The sequence below is a fragment of the Suricata suricatta genome, chromosome 12 (assembly GCF_006229205.1).
Source record: "Suricata suricatta isolate VVHF042 chromosome 12, meerkat_22Aug2017_6uvM2_HiC, whole genome shotgun sequence".
NCBI classification, from domain to species: Eukaryota; Metazoa; Chordata; class Mammalia; order Carnivora; family Herpestidae; genus Suricata; species Suricata suricatta.
The window spans coordinates 71436999-71460458 of record NC_043711.1 but is presented as its reverse complement, the minus strand read 5'-3'; the positions used below and the strand labels follow the sequence as shown (position 1 = coordinate 71460458).

At 39.2% G+C, this 23460-nt stretch overlaps 1 protein-coding gene, 1 long non-coding RNA gene, 1 other non-coding gene and 1 pseudogene across 9 annotated transcripts in view; 2 read left to right on the top strand and 2 right to left on the bottom strand.

The window, feature by feature from the left end:
* Positions 1 to 23460, top strand: part of SLX4IP (SLX4 interacting protein) — a 183385-nt gene that overhangs the window by 19988 nt on the left and 139937 nt on the right. Inside the window, 1 exon segment of the mRNA XM_029918398.1 lies at positions 8770 to 8823. Coding sequence (XP_029774258.1) covers positions 8797 to 8823 — 27 coding nt within the window. The 5' untranslated portion in view covers positions 8770 to 8796.
* Positions 1 to 23460, bottom strand: part of LOC115274891 — a 63203-nt gene that overhangs the window by 31183 nt on the left and 8560 nt on the right. The window lies entirely within an intron of this gene.
* Positions 8975 to 9079, top strand: LOC115275550. Its single transcript, XR_003901620.1, has one exon. It is a non-coding gene; the product is annotated as a U6 spliceosomal RNA (small nuclear RNA).
* Positions 15140 to 15341, bottom strand: LOC115275630 (annotated as a pseudogene).

The following is a 23460-nucleotide window of genomic DNA, read 5'->3' as shown; positions in this document are numbered from 1 at the left end:
GTCCGTGCACTTGGCTATCCAGATGTGTTATGGGCTTTATGTTGATGGATTTTATTTTTTGTTTATGAAGATATATGCCATTTCACATAGCACAGTGGTAAATAATTCAGACTGCATTTCCTTAGCTATGGACTTCCTTCCTTCCATTAGCAGGAGAGAATCACTACTCATGTAGCTCTATTTGAAGTCATACTCTGTTGGGATTTTGTGCCTTTGTGGGCAGTGGAGATTTGGGAATGGGGGGAGGGGCGGTGGGCTGACAGTCCAGTTAGCAGTCAACCTTGGCAGTTCTGCAGATGACAGATGGTCTTAATTTGCCCTTGGCTGAGTTGACAAGACTCTTTTCTTGCCCTTGACCCACAGCTGTGAGACCCTGGTCTCATCTCACAAGTATATTTGTAGGGGAATAGATGTCAGGGCTGGCTAGATCGTTCGGAAGGTCTCTCTTAGCCCAAAAGTTGTGACTTTTGGAGGCTCCAAACATTGTGGAAACAAATGAAAACAACTATATACACTGAGAGGTAGAATGCCGTATGATATTAAAAAATGAATTGAAAATATACAAAAGCTAAAAATATGAAATAGGTGAAGGGAATTAAGAAAAAAATATATGCAGGGGCACCTGGGTGGTTCAGTCGGTTAAGGGTCCAGCTTCAGCTCAGGTTCGTGGGTTCAAACCCCACATCAGGCTCTTTGCTGACAGCTAGGTCAGAACCTGGAGCATGTCTTTAGATTCTGTGTCTCCCTCTCTCTCTCTGACCCTGCCCTGCTCACGCTGTCTCTCTCTCTCTCAAAAATAAATAAAACATTAAAAAAATTAAAAAATATATATGCAAAATATGTAGTTCCTTTTACTTATATGGACTATTTTTACATTAGCAGACTTATTTTATACAACTATATACTTTTCAGTCATAGATTCCTATATGTCATATTTTTTTAGATGGAGCTTCAATGATAATTTTTGAAGAATCCAGTCCTTAAAAAAATTCAGCTACTCTTGCTTTACTAATAAAAAGAAAAAGAAAAAAATAAGTATTTTAGAAAAGGGTACTGGAACCTTATTGTGAGCTGAAAAGTGTAACCTTCACCATAACATGGCCTATAATCTAACAGCAGATATGGGTTGAAGTCTTGCCACAGCCTTCAGTGTGGTCCACCTGTCCTTCAGGAAAGGAAGGGCATGTGGGGAAACCTGTGAATAATTAAAAAATAATTCAATCACAGTCTTCAGCTTGGTTGGGTACCTGCTGACAAAACTCCCTTTTCGCCATCGGCTGAAGCACTTAAGAATTCTCAGCAGAAGTTATTCAAACCTAATTTAGAATATTTAAAGGGGCCAATTTTGTCTTTATCAGGCTTAAATAACATAAAGATCTACATAAAGTTTTCAGGATGACTTTATAAATGTTGTTTCAAACACATGTTCCTGATTCTCTAGGAACTTATTTTGGGAATAACATTGGAGTTACTAGGTGAATGTCCTTCAGAATTTTTCTAAATCACCTGTATTACATCATTTGGAGAATAGAAATGAATAATAAAAGTGATTGGTGTTTGGATAAGGATGTTTTTATCCTTTGAAAAAATAGAATCAAAGGTTGTCACATTTTGAAAAAAAAATTTAAAAACCACCATTGACTAAGTAATTGTTAACAGTCAGTAAAGGACCCAGTGCATTGGGGGTTTTCATGTGTCATTTTATTTAATCTTTTTGATAATTTCTATCCCTGTTTTATAGATTGGGAATCTGTCACACAGAAGTAAGTGCGTCTCTTGTTATGAAACCCAAGCATTCTCAGAGTGCACTGTCCATATGGTAGCCACTAACCACAGGTATGAAAGTCGTGTCATGTGGCCAGTCTGAATGTGCTGGAAGCTGGAAACATAAAATATCCACCTGACTTCAAAGACTTAGTTAAACACCAAGAATATAAATATTTTTATATTGATTACATGCTGAAAATGTGTTGGATTTTTGGGTTAAATAAAAATATTATTAAAATTAATTCCCTCTGTTTATTTTTTAATTAACTACTGCTCCTAGAAAATTGGAAAGTACATTTGTGACTTGCATTCTGTTTCTGTTGTCCAGTGCTGCTCTAAAAACTTCTGTGCACACAATTTATTTATTAAAATTTTTTTTTAACATTTATTTAGTTTTGAGAGAGAGAGAGAGACACAGCATGAGCAGAGGAAGGGCAGAAAGAGAGAGGCTGGGTGGGGGGTTGGGGGGGTGACACAGAATCCAAAGCAGGCTCCAGGCTCTGAGCTGTCAGCACAGAGCCCTACATGGGGCTCGAACTCATGAGCTGTGAGATCCTGACCTGAGCCAAAGTTGGCTGCTTAACCAACTGAGCCACCCAGGTGCCCCTTCTGTGCACACAATTTCAACAGGAAATTGTTCGATGTACTAGGCTTGTGGGTTATGGCATTCTTTTCACCTCATTCCTTCCTGTAGAGCAGCTCTCTTCAACTTACTCTTCATGTCAGAGCCAAGTTTAGCACTTAACAATTGGGTCCATATTACTAACTTGTTATATTTCCGCCTTATTATTACTGTTGTGGTGATGGTTATTGTTTTTCACTGATTTTAGGCTTTGCTTCTAAACATTGCCTTAGCATTAAAGGGAGCTTTTGCTCAGGTTAGTGCCTATGCCCCTACCATATAATACATAAATACATATGGATTTCCTATCCTCATAATATTGTTGTAAACATAATATGGTTTAGGACACGATTCGGTGTTTGTTACCATGACTATAAATGCTAGCTGTAACTGAGTTGTATATGAAGTACTCTCTTTAATTTCTTGCAGTTTTTGTTTACCCTAGTATCAGTAATTGCCTTGTTATTATTCAGTTGCCTAGCTTTCCATGTTCCTGTTCTAGTTCAATCTCATATTCTCCAGCAGCTGTCTAAAATGAATTTTGTGCTCTTGCAGACACCTTTAAAGCTGCATCCCCTGGAGACTCAGAGACTGCTGTAGCCTGCGCTGATGGTTCTCTCCTGGCCCAGCCAGGGTCTCAGCGGAGAGTTGCTTTCACCAGATCTTGGGATTTCTTCTGCCTTCTGCCCATCTTGGCCTTCCTGTTTCCTGTATCTTCCTCTTTCTTGGTTAATTTCCTCATTTGGGTGAAGCACATCTTTATTAGCTTCCTAATTTATGATGCATGGGATTTAAATTTTTTAAGATCTAACATGTCTCAAAATACCCACTCCCCCTCATGTTTAAATGCAATTGGAGATTGGAAACAATTTTCTTCAGAATTTTGAAGATATTTGTCTATTGTCTTTTAGTCTCTGGATTTGGTTTGAGCAGTTTGGAGACAAATATTTTCTTACTGCCACTTCTACCCACCTCCCACACTCTGTACTTTTTTTTGTTTTGTTTTGTTCCCAGTGCCAGATGTTTTACTGTGATATATTCCCTAATATGAGACATTTCCATCCTAACTTTCATGTATGGATCCCCCTGTACTGGTCCTTGAATTTTTAATGTGTTTTCTCTTATTTTTCATCTTTTTTTTATTTTTTGCTGAAGTTTCTGAAGGACTTACTGAACTTGATCCTCTAGCATTCGTGTTGTTTTTTATTTCAGCTATCATAATTTTAATTGTTTTCTGAAAGTCCCTCTATTTTGTTATTGTATATATTACTTTTTCATTGCAGTATCTTCTTTCTTCCTAATATTAATGATAGTTCTTGAAAAATGGTTCCTTTTACCTGCATAGTCTCTGTTTGGGCCAAGTAATTTTTTTTTTCTGTTTGTTTTGTTTTCTTTCATGAAAGAGGCTTTCCTTGGATAGCAGGTGATTCCTGGTTGTTTACATGTATTTGAGAGTGGGGCATTAAAAAGATGGAAGTCAGTTCTCTATACAGAGGTGGGGCTTGTGGGTGTGGGCTCCACTTTAGAGCCATCTGTGGAGGCTTTTCCTTGGGGAGTCCCTGGTGTCAGTACTTAGAGATCTGCCTTTTAGATTAGTCCAGTTCCCTGAATGGGGAGGTTTTAGTCTCCTATTTGGAGAGGCTGGGCAGGTTAGAGGGGTATACTAGTCAAGGTTCTCAAGAGACTCAAAACCAGTATAAGGTATATATATATATATATATATATATATATATATATGATAGGAATTGGCCTGTGCTGTTATGGAGACTGAGAAGTCCCATGATCTGCTGTCTGCCAGCTGAAGACAAGGAAAGCCACTGGTGTAGTTCATTCTCTGTGCAAAGGCCTGTGAACCAGGAGTGCTTACGTCTGAGGGCAGGAGAATCTGGGTGTCTCAACTCAATATGAATGTTCCAGTTCACTCTTCCTGCCTGCACCTTATTATTCTATTTGGGCCTTCAATGGATTGAATGATGCCCTCCCACCTTGGGGAGGGCCATCAGCTTTACTCAGTGCACCAATTCAAATGCTAATTTATTTCTGAAACACCCTCACAGACTTATCCAGGAATAATGTCTGATTAGTTATCTGGTCGTAGATAATAAGTTGACAGGTAAAATTAACCATCATAAGGGGTTTGTGGGTTGGGGAAGATATCAGTAAGCTTGTGAATCTTCCCTTAATTTCTTTTTTTTTCAGTAGGGTAGCCTCCACTTCATGCTATGCCTGGTGTTTTCCAGACCAGAGATCCTCTATCTTACCCTCTCCAGAAAGTAATTCTCTAGATTTTCTGCAAAGGTGAGAGAGGACAGTTGCCTGGCTGAGCACAGTAAAGGGTCCTATAAAAACACAGCGGACACTCTTTTTAAAAAAAATTTAAAAAATGTTTAATTTTGGGGGAGGGAGAGAGCAAGAGAAGGAGAACGAACAGCAGGGGGAGAGGCAGAGAGAGCAGGAGACCAAGAATCCAAAGCAGGCTCCATGTGCTATCAGCACAAAGCCTGACACAGGGCTCAAACCCACGAACTGTGAGATTCTGAACTGTGAGAACCTGAGCCGAAGTCAGACACTGAACCAGCTGAGCCACCCAGGTGCCCCAGAACAGTTGACTCTTGAACAATACAGGCTTGAACTCTGCAGGTCCAATTAAACTTGCATTATTTTTTTTAAATAAATACAATACAGTAGTATAAGCGTTTTTTTTCTTATGATTTTATTAGTATTTCCTTTTCTCTAGCTTGCTTTATTGTAAGAATACAATACATAATACATGCAGCATACAAAATATGTGTTAATCGACTTTGTATGATCAGAAAGGCTTCTGATCAACAGTAGGCTACTGTAAAGATTTGGAGGAGTCACAAGGTATACACACATTTTCTACTATGTGTGGGGCGGGCGCCCCAACTCCTGTGTTTGTTCAAGGTTCAGTTGTACTTAATTCTTTTGTATTGCCAACAAATATTCCCCTGTACATATATACCACATTTTGTTTATTCAGTCATCAGTTGATGGACATTTGGGTTGTTTCCATTTCTTGGTTGTTGTGAATAATGTGAGCATTGGTGTATAGATTTTTATGACCTGTGTTTTTCCTGGGTTCATACCTAAGAAGTACTGGATCATATGGCAAGTCTGTTTAACTTTTGGAAGAATTGCCAAACTGTTTTCCATAGCAGCTCCCACCAGCCCTCATGAGAGTTCTAATTTATCCACAACTTTGTCAACACTTGTTATTATTTGTCTTTTTTACTTGAGCCATGCTACTGAGTCTAAAGTGGTATGCCCTTAGAGTTTTGATTCATATTTCCTTGATGGCCAATGATTTTGAACATTTCTTTATATGCTTATTGGCCATTTGTTTTCTTTGGAGAAATGTCTGTTCAAATTCTTTGTCCACTTTCTGTTAAGGAGTTGTAAGACTTATATGTGTATTTTGGACATGAGTCTCTTATCAAATGATTTACAATTATTTTCTCCCATTCTGTGGGTTTTCTTTTCATTTTCTTGATAATATCCTTTGAAGCACAGAAAACTTTAATTTCAAAGACCTCTGATAAAACCAATTTTTTTGTTGGCAGGGGAGTCACTTGTACCTTTGGTATCTTATCTCTGTTTTCTTCTAAGAGTTTTATAGTTTTAGCTATTACATTTTGGCCTTTGGTTGATTTGAAGTTAATTTTTGCATGTAGTGTGATATAGCAGTCCACCTTTATTCTTTTGCATGTGGGTATCCATTTATCCTGGCACCATTTATTGAAAAGACTATTTCCCCATTAAATTGTCATGGCATGTTTGTTAAAAATAAATTGACCATAAATGTGTAGGGGTCTGTTTCTGGACTCTCAATTTTATTCTGTTGATCTATCTATCCTTATGCTAATACCATCCTGTCCTGATTGTTGTAGCTTTGCAGTGTATTTTCAAATGGGGAAGTATGAGTCTTCCAACTTCTTTTTCAAAATTGTTTTGGTGGAGTGCTTGGGTGGCTCAGTTGGTTGGGCGTCTGGCTCTTGATTTTGGCTCAGATCATGATCTCATGGTTCCTGGGATCAAGACCTACATCTACTTGGGATTCTCTCTGCCCCTCCGCTGCTCATGCTCTCTTCTCTCAAAATAAATAAGCATTACAAAAAGAAAAGATTGTTTTAGTTATTCAGATCCCTTGCATTTTCATATGAATTTTAGGATAAGCTTGTCAATTTCTATAAAGAATTCAGCAGGGATTTTGATAGAGATTTTGTTGAATCTAGATCAATTTGGGGAGTATTGCTATCTTAGCAGTATTGTTTTCCAGTGCCTGAACATGAGATGTCTGTCTGTTTACTTAAGTAAGTTTTTAATTTCATTCAGTAATGTTTTATGATTTTTGTTGTACAAATCTCATTATCCTGTTAAATTTTTTATAAGTATTTTTTGATGCTATTATAAATGGAATTGTTTTCTTTTTATTTTAATATGTATTTATTTATTTTGGTAGCAAGAGAGAGAGGGCATGCAAGGGGTAGAGACAGAAGGAGAGAGAGAGAGAGTCCCAAGCAGGTTCAGCACTGTCAGCGCAGAGCCCAATGTAGGGCTCAATCCCTTGAACTGTGAGATCATAACCTGAGCCGAAATCAAGAATTATTTATTTAACCAACTGAGCCACCCAGGCAACCCTGGAATTGTTTTCTTAATTTCGTTTTAGGATTATTCATTGCTAGTATGTAGAAATACAGCTGGTTTTAAAAATCTTTTGTTTGTTGATAATTTTTTAGTAATCTCTGTGCCCAAAGTGAGCCTCGAACTCATGACTCTGAGATTAAGAGTTGCGTGCTCTTCCAATTGCACCAGGCAGACTCCCCAGTAATATAGCCGATTAAAAAAATTTTTTTTAATGTTTGTTTATTTTTGAGAGAGAGAGAGAAAGCAGGCACAAACAGGGGAGGGACAGAGAGAGAGGGAGATACAGAATCTGAAGCAGCCTCCAGGCTCTGAGCTGGCAGCACAGAGTCCATCATGGGACTCGAACCCATGAACGGTGAGATCATGAACTGAGCGGAAGTTGGACACTTAACTGACTAAACCACCCAGGCGTCCCTATAGCTGATTTTTCAAATATTAATTTTCTGTCTTACAACATTGGTAAACTTATTTATTAAATTCTAGTAGTTTTTTAAATTTCTTTAAGATTTTGTACATATAAGGACATGTCATTTGTGAATAGAGATCATTTTAACCGTTCTTTCACAATCTAGATGCCTTTTTTTTTTTTTGGCCTGGCTAGACCCTCTAATACAATGATGAATAGAACTGGTAAGAGCAGACATCACTGTCTTTTCCTCATCTTTAGTCTTTCACCATTAAGTATAATTTTAGCTGTGGACTTTTCATAGATGCTCTTTATCAGTTGAGGGTGTATTCTGTTACTAGTGTGTTGGATGTTTTTTTAATAAAAGAGTGTTGGGTTTTGATAATTTTTAAATTTTAGACCATGTGGGTTCTTATATTCTATAGTGGATTATATTGAGTAAGTTTTAGATTTTAAATCAACCTTGTATTCCTGGCATAAATCCAAGTTTATACATTGTATATAATCCTCTATATACTATTTGGTTTGTAGTATTTTGTTGAGGATTTTTGTGTCTTTATTCATAAAGGATATTGGTGTGTAGTTTGCCTTTTTTGTGATTTCTCTGGTGTTGGTTTCAGGATAATACTGGCCTCTTAGAATGATTTGAGAAGTTTTTCTTGTGGTTCTGTTTTTTAATGTTAATTTTTAAAAATTTTTTGAGACAGAAGTGGGGACACAGAAAAAGAAGGAGACAGAAAATTCAAAGCAGGCTCCACACTGTCAGCACAGAGCCTGACACAGGGTTCAAACCCACGAACCCACGAGATCATGACCCGGGCTGACATCAAGAGTCAGATGCTTAGCCAACTGAGCCACCCGGGCGTCCCATCTTGTGATTCCTTTTTCTAAAAAAGAGTTGTGAAGCATTGATATTAATTCTTTAAAAAGAATTTTTTTAATGTTTATTTTTTAGAGAGAGACACACACACAGTGTGTGCAGGGGAGGGTCAGAGACAGAGGGAGACAAAGACTCTAAAGCAGGCTCCAGGCTCTGAGCCGTCAGCACAGAGCCCAACATGGGGCTTGAACTCACAAACTGAGATCATGACCTGAGCCGAAGTCAGCTGCTTAACCAACTGAGCCACCCAGGTGCCCTGTGGTATTAATTCTTTAAACATTTGGTAGAACACATCTGACCCTGTGCTTCCCTTTGTTAGTGGTTTTTAAGTTACTAATTTAATATACTTTTAAGACCAGTCATAAGTAAACATTTATATTGCAAGAGATTTTTATATACCTACTTACAACTTTTTCTTTTCTATTAAAGGTCTAATTATTCTGGAATCAGTAAACCATGGCATCAAAGAAATTTGCTGTTAAAGTAAGTAGCACTTAATAGTCTCCTTTAAAATGGTTACATTTGTGTACGCTGACTATTGAAGCTCTGAACTTTCCTTCTGCTCTTTAAACTAGGGATTTTACTGAAAATTTTAGGTGATTGAAGGTTTGCATGTTGAGAATGAGATGGAGGGGTTCGCTTGGGCAGCACATATACTAAAATTGGATCAATACAGAGAAGATTAGCATGGCGTCTGAACAAAGATGACATGCAAATTCATGAAGCATTACATATTTTTAAACTTGCTCTCCCTTGAGAAAAAAATTAAAAAGAGATAGGGGAGAAAATTAATAGTTCATATTGTTATAAGAATTTCTTGCTTAAAATCTAAGTAAGATGCCTTTTGGTCATAACTTGATCCTTAATGTTAAAAATTGTTCTTCACATTTGTATTTTGATGACATGATTTTTGATTATGACAAAGCAGATGAAAATAGGTAGGTGGCAAATGCTGCCGGTGGGTGAATGCCTGTTGAGAGATCTCTTGCCTGGTGGTTCTCTGTTGTTTTATTTTTATAAGTTTCTCTTCTGTCTCTCTTGATGGCTGGGGCTGAGACCTTCTCAAGTGAGGGGGGATCAGAGAACCGTGTGTGAGGGGTGGTGGGGAAGGGGAGGGGAAGAATTGATAGTGAGATAAGGTCTCTGAGATACCTTCACCTGTGTTGGCTGTGTAGGGCATCTTTTATATGCTAGTGTTACATTTAGTCCATTCAGAACATCAAAAACGGGCGCCTTGGTGGCTCAGTTGGTTAACTGCCTGACTCTGGTTTTGGCTCAGGTCATGATCTCACGGTTCGTGAGTTTAAACCTCACAGCAGGCTCTGTGCTGACAGTGCAGAGCCTGCTTGGGACTCTCTCTACCCCTCCATCACTCGTGCTCTCTCTCCTTCTCTAAAGAAATAAACTTAAGAACAGAAATACCAACACCGACAAATTACAGGAGTTAACCAGATCAGATGCTACTTAATATTGTAGTTATATATTATTTTTATCAAGTCATGTTTTATTAGGTTTACAACATATTTATAAATTTCATTGCTTACAATTAGTTCTTGTATCCCTGCATTCTGTAGTATTTCTTTTCATGAGAGATTGTGAAGTGGTGAGCTTTCCCTGTTTGTCTGAGAATGTATTTTTTGTCTTACCTCTAGAAAGTTGGTTATAGAAATCTAAGTTGAGTGTTATTTGTCCTCAGCACTTGGATATTTGTCATTGTCTCCTGGAATCTGTTATTGCAACTGAGAAACATTGTAGATATTGATATTTAAAACTACCTTAAAATTTAGTGGCTTAAAACAGGAGCCATTTCATTCTTTCTTATGATTCCAGGTTGCCTGGTATCATTCGGGTCATTTCTCTTTTTGATGATGGCTGAGGCTGCAGTTATCTGGGGACTCAGTTCACCTGGAACTCAAGGATGACACATTCACATGGCTGCCAGCTGACTCTGGCTGGGGTTGGGATCTCCCCCGGGGCTGCTAATTGTTGCCCTTCATTCTCAGTCACATGGCTACTCTGTGTGGCTTGGGCACCAACTAGCATGGCGGCTGAGTTTTGAGGGATGGTGTTCCAGAGCAAGAGTTTCTAGAATACAGACGTATAATTTGCCAGTTCTTTGAAGGCCTGGGCTCAGAAGTCTCAGGTGGCATTTATGCTGCATTCCACTGGTCAGCACAGTCAGAGGGCCCGGCCCATGGATAGGAGCAGTTTGATGCGAGAAGCAGCATGTGCTCATGGGGAAGGGAATTGTGGGGGCGCATCTGGGGAGACTAGCCACTACAGAAGTCTGCTCTCTGCCTCATTGTGATTTCTTTCTCGGTTATCAAATTATCCCTTTCTGGGTGCTCTTTAGATTTTATTTCTGTCTTTGAGGTTTCACAATTTCACTGTGAAGTCTCAAGCTAAAGGCTTGTTGTTTTTCTGGTTTGGGATGCATTGTACATTCCTATGAATGCTGCTCTGGTAGGCTTACATGGGTGCTGCTTGGCCATTTGCCTTTTGTTTTTTCTCTTTATGTCTCTACCTTGCATTCAGAGTGCTTTTTTCTTTTTTTTAAAGTTCATTTATTTATTTTGAGAAACAGAGGGATGGGGGAGGGGCAGAGAGAGAAGGGAAAACTAATCCCAAGCAGGCCCCATGCTGTCAGCATGCTGCCCAGTGCGAGGCTCAGACCCACAAACGGTGAGATCATGACCTGAGCCCAAATCAAGAGTTGGACACTTAACTGACTGAGCCACTCAGGTGCCCCCAGAGTGCTTTTTACTAGACCTCTTCCAGTTCATCAAAATTTCATCTGTTTTTAATTTGCTATTTAATCTGTATTTAATCTACTCTTGTTTATTTTTAGTGACTATATTTTTAAGTTGAGAATTTGTGTATGGTTATTTATTTTATTTTATTTTTTTAATGTTTATTTTTGAGAGAGAGAGACAGACAGAGCCCAAGTGGGGGAGGGGCAGAGAGAGATGGAGACACAGAATCCAAAGCAGGCCTGAACTCAGGAGCTGTGACGACATGACCTGAGTCTAAGTCGGATGATTAACCCACTGAGCCACCCAGATGCCCTGGTTATTTTTTTTTTAATTCAAATCTATCAGTTCTTTTTATATATACATACTTGTGTTATTTTAAAAATATGTTTCTGTATCCTCCTTTATCTTTATAATTTTAAAGTAATTTATTTCAGTCTCTTTTAGATGATTCTGTTACTTCCACTAGTATATAGTAAGTGTGGAATAAATTGGTGATCAATGTTCATGTGTGTAATTTTTAATTCCTATTTTTTCAGTCACATCCTGCACATGGTCCATGTTGCACATGTGCACGTGCACACTCACACACTCTCACACACACACACACACACACACACACACACACAGAGACACGCATGGGTGGAAGGACCTAAGAGTCCTGTAGTGCAGCTGAGCAGTTTCACATTTACTTCAGCGGGAGCCACTGGCATTTCAGTGGTTTTGGACCAGGCTTTATATTAATTTCATGGCTTGGGATTCCACCACCTTGTGGGCAGTACAACTTTGCAACCCACAACGGAGTCTGGCACAAGGTGGTGTTTTTAGTATTTTCCATGCTGTTTTCCCTTCCCTTCCCCCAGTTGAAGCCCTGGATCGATGGCAAGCTTCCATGTTGCTTCCTTGGTCTGCAAGCAGTGATTTTGTTTTTAGTTGCATTTTCCTGAAGGTTATAGTTTATCAAGAGAATGAAGGAGGGGCACCTGGGTGGCTCAGTCAGTTTGAGTTATGTGTTTGACTTTGGCCCAGGTCATGATCTCGAGGTCTGTGAGTTTGAGCCCCACATCAGGCTCTGTGCTGACAGCTCAGATTCTGTGTCTCCCTCTCTCTCTGCCCCTCTCCCACTCACCCCCTGTCTCTCTCTCTCTCTCTCTCTTCTCTCTCTCAAGAATAAATAAACATTAAAAAAAATGAGAATGAAGGAAAAAGCTCTACTGAATAGTTCCTGCTCCAAGAAACTATGGACAAACTGACCCGTTATGAACCACAAAGTATTACTTTATTATTATTATATGAGGATATCTACAATCCAGTCCTTATTTCTGTGTCCAGTATTGTACAGAGAACTGAAAATTGAAGTTCTTAACAACTCTGAGCTTAGCTGGAATGAGTTTTTTCCCAACTCTCCTTTCTCTTTTACCCTTTTGTGGACTTTCGGATACCAGCTCTCAACTATCCTGGCACTCACATAGTCTGACCAGCAGGCTTGAATCTTCTAAGGGGTGATTTTTTTTCTCCTTCCTGTTTTATTGAGATATAACTGACATGTAACATTGTGTAAGCTTAAGATGTACACTGCAGTGATTTGATATGTGGTGAAATGTTTACCACAGTAAAGTTAGTTGACATATCCTTTACCTTATGTAATTAACATTTTGTTGTTCTTATGGTAAGAATATTAAAGCTCTACTCTGGTAGCGACTTTCAAGTATACAATACAGTATTGTTAACTGTTGGCACATTAGATCCCCAGAACTTATTCATCTTATAACTGAAAGCTTAACCCTTTGACCAACATCTACTTGGCCCCTAACAACCACCATTCTGTTCTGTGTTTCTAGGAGTTTAATGTTTTTAGATTCCATATATAAGTGAGAGTATACTACATCATTTGTCTTTCTCTGACTTATTTCATTTAGCATAATGCCCTCAAAGTCTATCCATTTCTCACAAACAGGATTTCCTTTTTTTTTAAATGGCTAAATAGTATTCTGTTGTGTATTTTCGCCACATTTTCTTTGTTCATTCATCCATTGATGGACATTTAGTTTGTTTCCCTGTCTTTTGTATTGTGAATAGTGCTGCAGTGAACGTGGGGTGCAGACAGCTCTTTGAGAGAGTTGATTTCATTTCTTTTGCATATATACCCAGAAATGGAATGGTTGTATCACATGGTGGTTGAATTTTGAGTTTTTTGAGGAACCTGCATACTGTTTTCCATAATGGTTGCACCAGTTTGCATTCCCACCAGTCATGCCTCAGCCAAGGTTCCCCTTTCTCCACAGCCCCACCAGCATTCCTTTCTCTGGGTCTTTTTGATAATAGCCATTCTAGTAGGTATGAGGTGATAACTTGGTTTTGATTTGCATTTCCAAAGGAGGGATTATAAGTACTGTTACGGGTTTATGTATTTACTAGGCTTTTGAGACAGAGAGCCATTTTTTGGCTTTGATTTTTTTTCCTGTAGTGTACTTGTTTTCTATTTTTTAAAATTCTTTATTATTTTATTCCTTCTCTCTCTCTCTCTCTTTTTTTTTTTTTTTTTTGAGTAAATGTGTTCTTCTCTGTCCAGTTTAAAGGGTAAGTTTAAATCATGGATTTTGAGCCTTTTCTAATATATAAGCTTAAAAGCTATAAATTTTTCTCTCTAAACATTTACTACTTTAATTGTATCCCTCTTGTTCTGTTACAGATGCAGTTAAAGTAGGGATTTTGTTTTACAAATAAACATATTTTCTAATTCTTGCTGTGATTTAATTTTTCATCAGTGGGTTATTAAAATACGTATTACATAGTTTCTTAATTTTGGGGAGTTTTTTTTTTTTAAGTTTATTTATTTTGAGAGAGAGTGCACATGTGTCCAAGTTGGGGAGAGCAAAGAGAGGGAGGGAGAGAATCCGAAGCAGGCTCCCTGCTGTCAGCATGGAGCCCTACTCTGGGCTCTGTCTCAGAAAGTGTGAGATCATGACCCTGAGCCTTGAGATTATGGCCTGAGCTAAAATGGAAAGTTGGATGGCTAATCAACTGAACCACCCAGGCATCCCGAGAATTTTCGAATAATCATTTTATTGTTTATCATAATTCCTGTATTTTGGAAAGTATTCCATAAGCACTTGAAAAATGTGATGGTTTTCAGATGCACTGAAATATATATGTTGCTTAGATCAGGTTTGTTAATTTTGTTATAAAAATCTAATCTTTTACTAGTTAGTAAATTATTAATCTAATGTTTACAAACAGTGTTTTCATGTTATTTAGGTAAATTCCCAGTAGTACTTCTATGGGAATTTACCATTGATTGACCATATAGCAATTCTATTTTTAATTGCTTGGGGGGCCTCCATACTGTTTTCCACAGGGGCCCTGCCGGTTGCATTCCTACCAGCACAGCACTAGGGTTTCTTTTTCTTCACATCCTTGCCAACACTCCTTGTTTCTTGTGTTTTTGATTTTAGCCTTTCTGACAGGTAAGGCAGAACAGAGACATTTTCAGAGATGCAAAGTCTAAAAAAATTTTCTTCTAGTGTGTGCTCTGTTTTAGGAAGGATGTGGTTTTCCAAAACGAGAACGTAAACAGAGCAAGAGTGAGACAGAGGGCCTGGGAAACAGGCAGGCTTGCAGGTGAGTGCCTGAGTGGATCCCACGGGGTCAGCAGTGTGTTCTGCCTAGAAAACAGCTAGTTGGATTGGCACAGGATATAGGGTTCCACGAAAAAGATCTCCAACAAGAAAGGATGAAATCACTCACATATTTCAGGGTACAGAGAGGAGGTTTTTTAGGTTTGTCAGAGAGTATGGGAATGATGTAGTGACAAGAACATGGGAAGCTACACAAAAAAATGATGCAGCTCTTAACTGAAGCGAACCAAAGGGTATACAAGACAGGAAAGTGAGCACAGTGCACTCCATGGCTCAGCTTTGCACAGAGGGTTCATTCCATATGTTGTGAACTCCGAATGTTGGAAGACTGGGGAAGGAAATGTGTGGGTGGTGGGTTGGAGGCATTGTCCTTATCAGTAGAAAGTATGTGAAACTGAAGTAATGAGAAATTGATGGTGATAACATAGTATTTAGAAATATGATAGTAAATACCAGATCAAATTAGCTGCTTTCAGTGTAGCTGCTCCTGGTGAGTGAGAGCTGGGGAAGGGTGGTGACTGCGTAGGCAGATCAGGGCTCTTTTTGATAAATAGCTGCAATCTGATAAGAACAGATACTACATTTGATCTTAGCCAAAAGGCTGAGAAGCGATAAAATAGCTGCAGTCTGTATATATGCATTACCATAATCCATAATTGCGTAAGTAAAATTTAAAAGGAGTTAAGCAAGTTTTCCCATAGATGCATGTACTTTTGATTCTCTGGGTTGAAAAATACTTGGGTAGAGCATGGTTTCTAAAGTAATAGGACACCCAGTGAAAACCAGATAGTTTGCCCCTTGCACCTTTGTTGTTTATTCCTTGACTTTCCCTGGAATGGTATTAATTATCCATGCAAACAGTTTATCCTTCTTTACTGAAGAAAAAAAGAAAGTTCTGACCTTCCTGCACATAACAGAGCTTTTTTTTTTTTTTTTTTAAACTCATTGTGTCCCTGTCCTTGAACTCTTTCTTATAATTGTCTCCTAGGCCAGAATTCCAGGAAATGGCAACAGTGAATGAGATGAGAGCCCTTGGAGCCAGAGCTTTCAGGGTCTCTTGACTTGTGGGTCACGGCAACTTGTGGCAGGGAGATAAGCCCCATACTTCCAGGACTCCTTCCTAATTTGTGCGTAGTGGTGACAGCCAACACATGCCTTCCCAAGGCTCCTTAGTGATCTTAATTCTAGCTCTGCACCCACTCCAGTATTTTAGAATTTCCAAAACTATACATTGTTTAGGGGCCAGGGGTCAGCAAATTTCATCTCAGAGATTAGCTTTTGTTTTTGTAAATAAAGTTTTATTGGAATGCAGCCACTCCCATTTGTTGACATATTGCCTCTGGCTGCTTTTATGCTACAATGGTAGAGTTGAACAGTTGCAGCAAAAGACATTATTGCGTGCGAAGTCTGAAATATGTCTGTCTGTCTATCTTTCTGTATAAATATGTCTCCTAAGCACACCTCAATTCCTGCTGGCCGCAATTCAAGTGTTCAGGAAACACACATGGCTGGTAGCAGCTGTGTTGGACACCATGGGTCTCAATCCATGCATCCTTCTATGCTCCCACCTCTTTGCTTCTTGTCAGAGTAAGCTTTCAGTGAAGTTCCCTTGGGCTAAACTGCCTGCAAGGTGGATACATTAGCAAGGCCAAGGCAAGGCCGTTTCCTTTACAAGTGGAAACAAGAAATAGACATGGACATAAACTGTATTAATCATGGGCTTTTTCCCATAAAAACACAACGCTTTAATAAGAAGAAAATAAATTTGAATAACAAATTATGGTCAAAAATGTCAAATCAGTATATATGGTATTTGCTTCTGAAAAGTTTATGGGTCCATCCCCTGCTTTAAAGGTATTTTTAAAAATATGTGGTATTGCCAGGCCTCACTCCCGATAATAATTACATCTTAGGATTTAAAATTTTCACCTTGGGTTCCAGCAAAGCAATACTTTGAAAGGTTCCTACTTCATTGTCTGTCTCTGTTTGTAGATCATTTCCTCTGCTTCCTGCATCTGTTTTCTTGGATTAGCTAGGTATTACACTAAAGTCTAGAATTCTTTTGGCTACAAAGCTTGCTCTGCTGCTTCTCCTCCCCTCAATCTACTTTATTGTGGGTGGGAAAATTTTTGTTGGGAGGGCTTGATTAATTAGAAGGGATTCCTGGCTTCCCTAGCAGTGGCAGCCTGGGAAGATTACAGAGCTTGGCTTAGTGACAGGCCAATCTGTATTTAAGGAAAAACTCGACCAGACAGATTTCCCTGGAATGTGGATCTGGCTTTGTCTTCTTTCACAGAGAATGTGTAATGACCCCCTCCTCCTCCTTCCCACCCACTCCAGGAGACTTAAAGCTTTTACTTTTGCTGTTGATATTTGTCTGCTTTTGATTCTGGGGAGGGTGGGGAGCTGGAGTTTGGGGGCAGGAAGACTGAGTCATTTTCTAACTCTAAAGTAACAAGTTTAAGATTTTATTAATGTTTAGGAGTAGAGGAGAGATTTTTACTTTTGAAAAAAATGTCGCATCTTTACTATCTTTTTCCTTTCTACTCCTTTGTAGCTTTTAAAGTTTTATGTACTGTTCTGAATTTCAGTTAACCTTAGTTTCTGCATTCCTTAGAACAACCACCAAAAGAGAAATATGTCTAAGAATTGACAATAATTTCCTCTTTGTAATAAAAGTAAAAGTGAAGAGGAGCTCTTTGAACTTCTAGAGAAAGAGAGAAAGTTGAATAGCAAATGGGCTTTTGTCTTGCTGGCTTGCCTCATGAACCACTTTAATTCTGTGTCCTAGGATTTTTAGTCTACCTAAAGGGGAATGTGGTATTGACTTTGTCATCAGCACTCATTTCAAAGCTGAGGCTTTGATTTTGTGTATTGTTGAAAAAAAAGATTTATACAAATATTTTCATATTTGTTGAGTCTAGGTAATGAATTTTATTCTAAATTTTAAGAAAGAATAAAACTCAAGTGCCCTAACAAAATAAATCACAGAAGTTTTAAATGATTACATTCTTTATTTAGAAATGAATTTAAAGAAGGAGTGTGTAACCTTGATTCCTGGAAATGTTTGTAGAAAGGCATTTGTCTTTGTGAAACTTATCAAGGTAAAAAGAAGTACTTCTGCATTTCTTCTCCCAGTACTTAAGCTCTTCATCTTCCAGTTTCTTCTTAATTCTGTCTGTTCCTTGGAGAGCTTTAATTTTTCAAGACATAGAGCCAGGAAGAATTTGCCTAGTGGTGGACGACACGCACCAACCAAAGTAGGCTGCTCTTTATCCCCACTGTATATTATCTGTTCTGTTACACTGGCCCTGCAGGTAACTGTGGTCAGCAGAACATGCCCTGATTACTTGGGAGACTCGACATAAAATTCAGAGTTCTCCAGTAGTCACCCAGTTAATTCTGCCTCAGGTTAAAGCTCTTCGGTTCCTTCTCATTCAATAGGGCATTTGCTTTGAGTGTTGATGACTTTGAAACAAAGTTCTTGTTGGACTTGAAATGAAACTTCCTTTTCCAAGTGTTCATTCTTTTTGGCCAGACACCCAGTTTCTGGGCTTTATTTTTCCAATCCTCCCTGTGTGTATAAGCTCATCTATTCTTTTTTTTTTTGGATGATTAGAAAGTGCTTAAGTACATCCCTGGCTTCTCATCCTCTCAATTTCAACTTTCCACCTGCCTCCGTCACATCTCTAACTACACTGATCCCGAAAACCTCAAACTAAGAATTCAGTTTGTCACAGTTTTCTTCTGAACTGGCTTTTGGTTTGAATGCCTGTGACACTACCCTCACACATCCCAGGCATGTCCATTTATGATATCTCCTTGTCTTTTATTCCTGCTAACGTGTATTAACACATCCATTCTCTGCAGAGTGTCTTGGACTTGCTGCTTCTGTCTTCTTTTCTTACAGATTCAGCCTTTATGATCCTTGTGGTTTCTATTTCTACCTTAATCTCTGGATGATCTCTGCCTTTCCTGTCTTGCCATCCCAGTTTATCTAGGCAAGTTCCAGGATAATGTTTTTTTAACACCATTTTCATCATGTTACTTCCTTAAGTGATCAGAGTAATTCCTTCTGTTTAATCAGATCTGATCTGAACTTTCTGGCTAGATTTAAGGCACTCTTATAACTATTCTCTCTTCCTCTTTAACTCTGACCCAGGGTTTCATCTTGGAACTTGGGAATGGGGCCCACCTATTCCTCTGAAACTGATGCCATTGCATTTTCTGCAGTGATCTAGCCTGTGGTTTTCTCTCTTCTTGTTCTCTCTTACCTTTTCTTCCTTAGTCTCCAGGCTTGATTAATGACTCCCTTTCCCTTTGACACACAATCTAAACTTTTCTCACATTGATTATCCTCTCACTTTGTTCCATTGTTCACTTTGTTCCTGTGTGCAGCTTATGTTTCCTACATGTTCCCCACGTGTTTACACGTGGCTTTACAACATACTACCCCAGCCACATTCCCCGAGAAGAAGGACCTTTGCTCTGCTTCTTTTGTATGCACACAGGCCTTGAGTAATCTGAAATATTTCTGAGGTGCTCAGTAACCCCTCACTTTCCTTATTACAAAGATAAGAAGTTTCTTTCCTTGTGGCTCATGGAGAACAGGGAAGTCACTTGAGCTTAGAGTTATTTTTTAGCAGTTTTTTTGGGGGGGGGGGTTCCAGATGGGGAATGTTATAATACTCTATTTGTGGTATATTTCTTTTCTTATATTTCTTCTCAACTTATTTCTCCTTTTAGGAGTCCACAGTTCTGCTCTGAAAATATTTTAAGTAATTCTTTTGAAAATAGCCTCTTTTAATATCTAAAATGACAATGTGTAGAGTTTGCTTCTGTATGTCTTTTAGGAAAGTAAATTATTTCAGTATAATGTTAACTGCTTGGACATTATTATATTTTATTTAGATTAGCACCTTAGTTTTAGACCTTGATACTTTAATTTTTCCAACAGACGTACAAAGCATATTCTTTGTATGTTATAACTTAGTCTAATATAAAAAGCAATTCTAGGTATAAAAGTAGAGTCAGGATCTTAACACCAGATACAAGAACTCAGGAAGTTCCTTGGATTCTCTCTGAAGGCTGTAGAGGGCATCATTGTTCTGTGTTTTGTTACGTATGTATGTCTGCAGACTTTGTGATTCAAGGAAACACAGCAATTAAAGTGCTTTTAAAATCACTGGCTCATTCTTAAATTATCATGACATCCTGCAGGCCAGTGTTTGTTTGCCTGGGAGCTGTGTGCATGCTCTCGTCTATAGCTTGTTATGCCTGTGGATATTTAGTTTGCTCTGTCTTATAATTGTCTTCACCGGGAAACATCACCAGTAACTGCAGCAGTAGAAAAACAGTCACGGCAACCCAAACTATCCAAAGTGGCCTCAGAGAAAACATCTTAGAGTGATACAAGACTGCTTCTGGTGTGCTTCCTTTCCAGATTCAGGAACCGGAAGTGATGCGTTGAGAGTGAGGATCCCTCCCTTTGTCCTTGGAAAGCTTTGGGAGCCCAGCCCAGCCCTGGTCCCAGCAGTAAAAGCCTGAGGGTTTGGTTGGGACTGGTACAAGTCTTTGAATTCATGGTGTTACTGCACTTCCTGCTTTTCCTACTCCCCTTTCCTTATTGTTATCATCACCATTCATTTTGGGGATGTACGGTTGAAGAGTCAGAGTGTTCTTGCATTCTACAGCCCCTGGGGATTCCATGTGAAGGACATCCCACTGGAAGAGCTGTGTGAGGCCGTCTAGCCAGCCATATGACAGAAGGATGCACAGTGTTCACTTCTTGTCCTTTAAAAGCTCCTCTTGTAGTAATGGCTTGGAATGCCCGTGATTAAGTAATATAGGAAGCTAAGCCACTGCATATATCACTTTGTCGCATGTGAGTGAGCATGTGACAGTAATATTCTGATTTTAAGACCACATGAAAAATCAAGAAATGAGTTTTTCATGGTGACCCTACATTGTCACACAGGCATGTGCAGTGTTTTGCAAGTGTGGTCTGAGATGCAAAAGAAACACTATGCCCTATAGATGCTGGCAAACAAGTTGTGGATAGTATTGAGGTCATGTCGAGTCCTAAATTTCTGTGATTGTCTGTATTCTATGCATGTTGCTTTAGGTTTTTTTGTAGTACTTTGTGAAATTTAGATCATCAGGTACTTGAGGAAAGGATTTTAGAACATGAAATTAGCATCAGACATATAGTCAGGTTTCCTGAATTCACATTGTGGTTTCAGTTGTGAAAATTGGATGACGTGGGGTGAATCCTGTTACCTCTCTGACCATTCTTCAGCTCTAAAATAGGAATAATAGCACTATGTGTCTGACAGTGTTTCTTGTGAATATTGGATTTATAATAAAAGACAATGCTGTGAAAGTGTTCGGGAAAATAACATTTTATGAATATCATGGCCCTTGGTGATTGTTTTATGGTTAACAATCTGTACAATAGTCGAGGGAGTTGGCCTCAGCATCTTACTTGTTTCTGGTCTCATAGTTCTTTGGAGTGAGGACCAGTCTAATTGTTTTCAACACCTCCAGTGTGAGGTGTTACTTAGCAAACTATCATTTATCCTGGCATGCCCTAGGTTAGGCACAGACAAGGCTGATGATTACCCTTCGCTCTCCTCAGGAGGATTTGCATTGAGAAATGAATGTGTCAGATTGTAAACAGCAGTAGGTTAGTGGAGCACCGAGATGCCAGAGTGCCCTGCTTAGCTGAGTTGTGAACAAATGAGTACAGGAGTCCCCCTTTACCTGTGGGGAATACATCCCAAGACCCCCAGTGGATGCATGGACTCGCAGATAGTACTGACCCCTATATATGCTGTGTTTTGTGTGTTTTTTTTAACTATACTTACATACCTACAGTAAAGTTTAATTTATAAAGTAGGCACAGTAAGAGAGAACATTAAAATAGAACAATTATATCAATAACTAATGAAAGTTACATGAATGTGGTCTTTCTTAGAATATCTTCTTGTACTGTACTCATTCTTCTCATGGTGATGTGAGATGATAAAGTGCCTACATGATGAGATGAAGTGAGGTGAATGATGTAGCATGAAGCTACGATTGGGCATATGCTACTACATGTTGTCAGGGGGAGGGTCATCTGCTTCCTGACTTTGGGTGACTGCAGGGAACTGAAACTGTAAGATGAAACTGCAGGCAACTACTGTATAGTGATTTTGTTCAGATTTGTGTTCAGTGGGATGTTGTGGTAAAGCCATAGGTCAGTCATTCGGTTTGGTATCCTGTTTGTGTGTTTGTTTACATGGTGGACTACAGTGACAGGTGGCCGGGGCTAGAAGTCAGGGGGCTTTGATGTTAGTCCTTGGTATTCCTGACTTTGGACTGGTCAGTTAACCTCTTTTTTCAGTTATCTATAGCTGTGTAACCAACCAGTCCCAAACTGCGTGATGCCACAGGTCAGAAAATCCATCCAGAGGCCGCCTGGGTGTCTTGGTTGGTTGAATGTCCAACTTTAGCTTAGGCCATGATCTCATGGTTCTTGGGTTCGAGTCTTGTGTCAGGGTCTGTGCTGACAGTTTGGAGCCTGGAACCTGCTTCAGATTCTGTGTCTCCTTCTCTTTCTGCCTGTCCCCTGCTCGCACTCTATCTCTGTCTCTGTCTTTCTCTCAAAAATAAAACATTAAAAAAAGAAAAATAAATAAATAAAAAGAAAATCTAGCCAGGCAGATTTTCTGGTTTACATGACATTGGCTAGGGTCACTGTCTTGAGTGCTTTCGGATACAGACTAGGCTGGAAATTTCAAGAAGGTCTTGCTCACACATTTGGTTTTCCTCCATGATGTCTCTCTTTATTCACAGGGTATCTTAGCATTCAGTAGTCTAGCTTGAACTCCCTTATAGCATGGCGGCTGGCTTCCCTGGAGAACATGCTAGTGGAAACTGCTAGGTTTCCTAAAGGCTGTGTCTGGAATTAGCCTTGTTTCTTCCATGATATTTTATTGGTCAGCAAATCATATAGTAGGTAGGAGAGGAAATAGACTCTGCCTCTTGAGTGGTGAGCTTATACGGAGGAGCTAAGGAATTGTTGGTGACCATCTTCAGAGATTTTTTACCACAGTTCTCTTATCTCTTTTTTTCCAGTGTTTGTTTATTGTTGAGAGAGAGAGAGTGTGAGTGAGGGAGGGACAGAGATGGGGGGGACAGAGGATATGAAGTAGTGAGATTATGACCTGAATTGAAGTTGGATGCTCAACCGACAGCCACCCAGGTGCCCCTGATAGTTCTCTTATCTCTTAAGTGAAGTGTTGAAATCGAGAGTCTCTAAAGATATGCCATCCTACATTTTTATGATTCTATAAATTTTTATTTGAGGAATTTTTTGTGTATGTTACAGTGGAAAGAATTTGGGCTTTGGAGGTAAAAAGGCCTGGGTTTAAATCAGGGCCTTAATATATATATATTTTTTATAATAGTTTATTGTCAAATTGGTTTCCATATAACACCCAGTGCTTCTCCCCACGAGTGCCCCCCACCATAACCATCACCCCCTCCCTTCCTCCCCCTCCCCTTCAGTCCATGGTTCGTTTTCAGTATTCAGTAGTCTCCCTTGATCTGTGTCCCTCACTCTTCCCCGCTCTCCTTCCCCCTTCCTCTCCCCATGGTCCCCTGCCAGGTCTTTCCTGTTAGACCTATGAGTGCAAACATATGGTATCTGTCCTTCTCTGCCTTACTTATTTCGCTTAGCATGACAC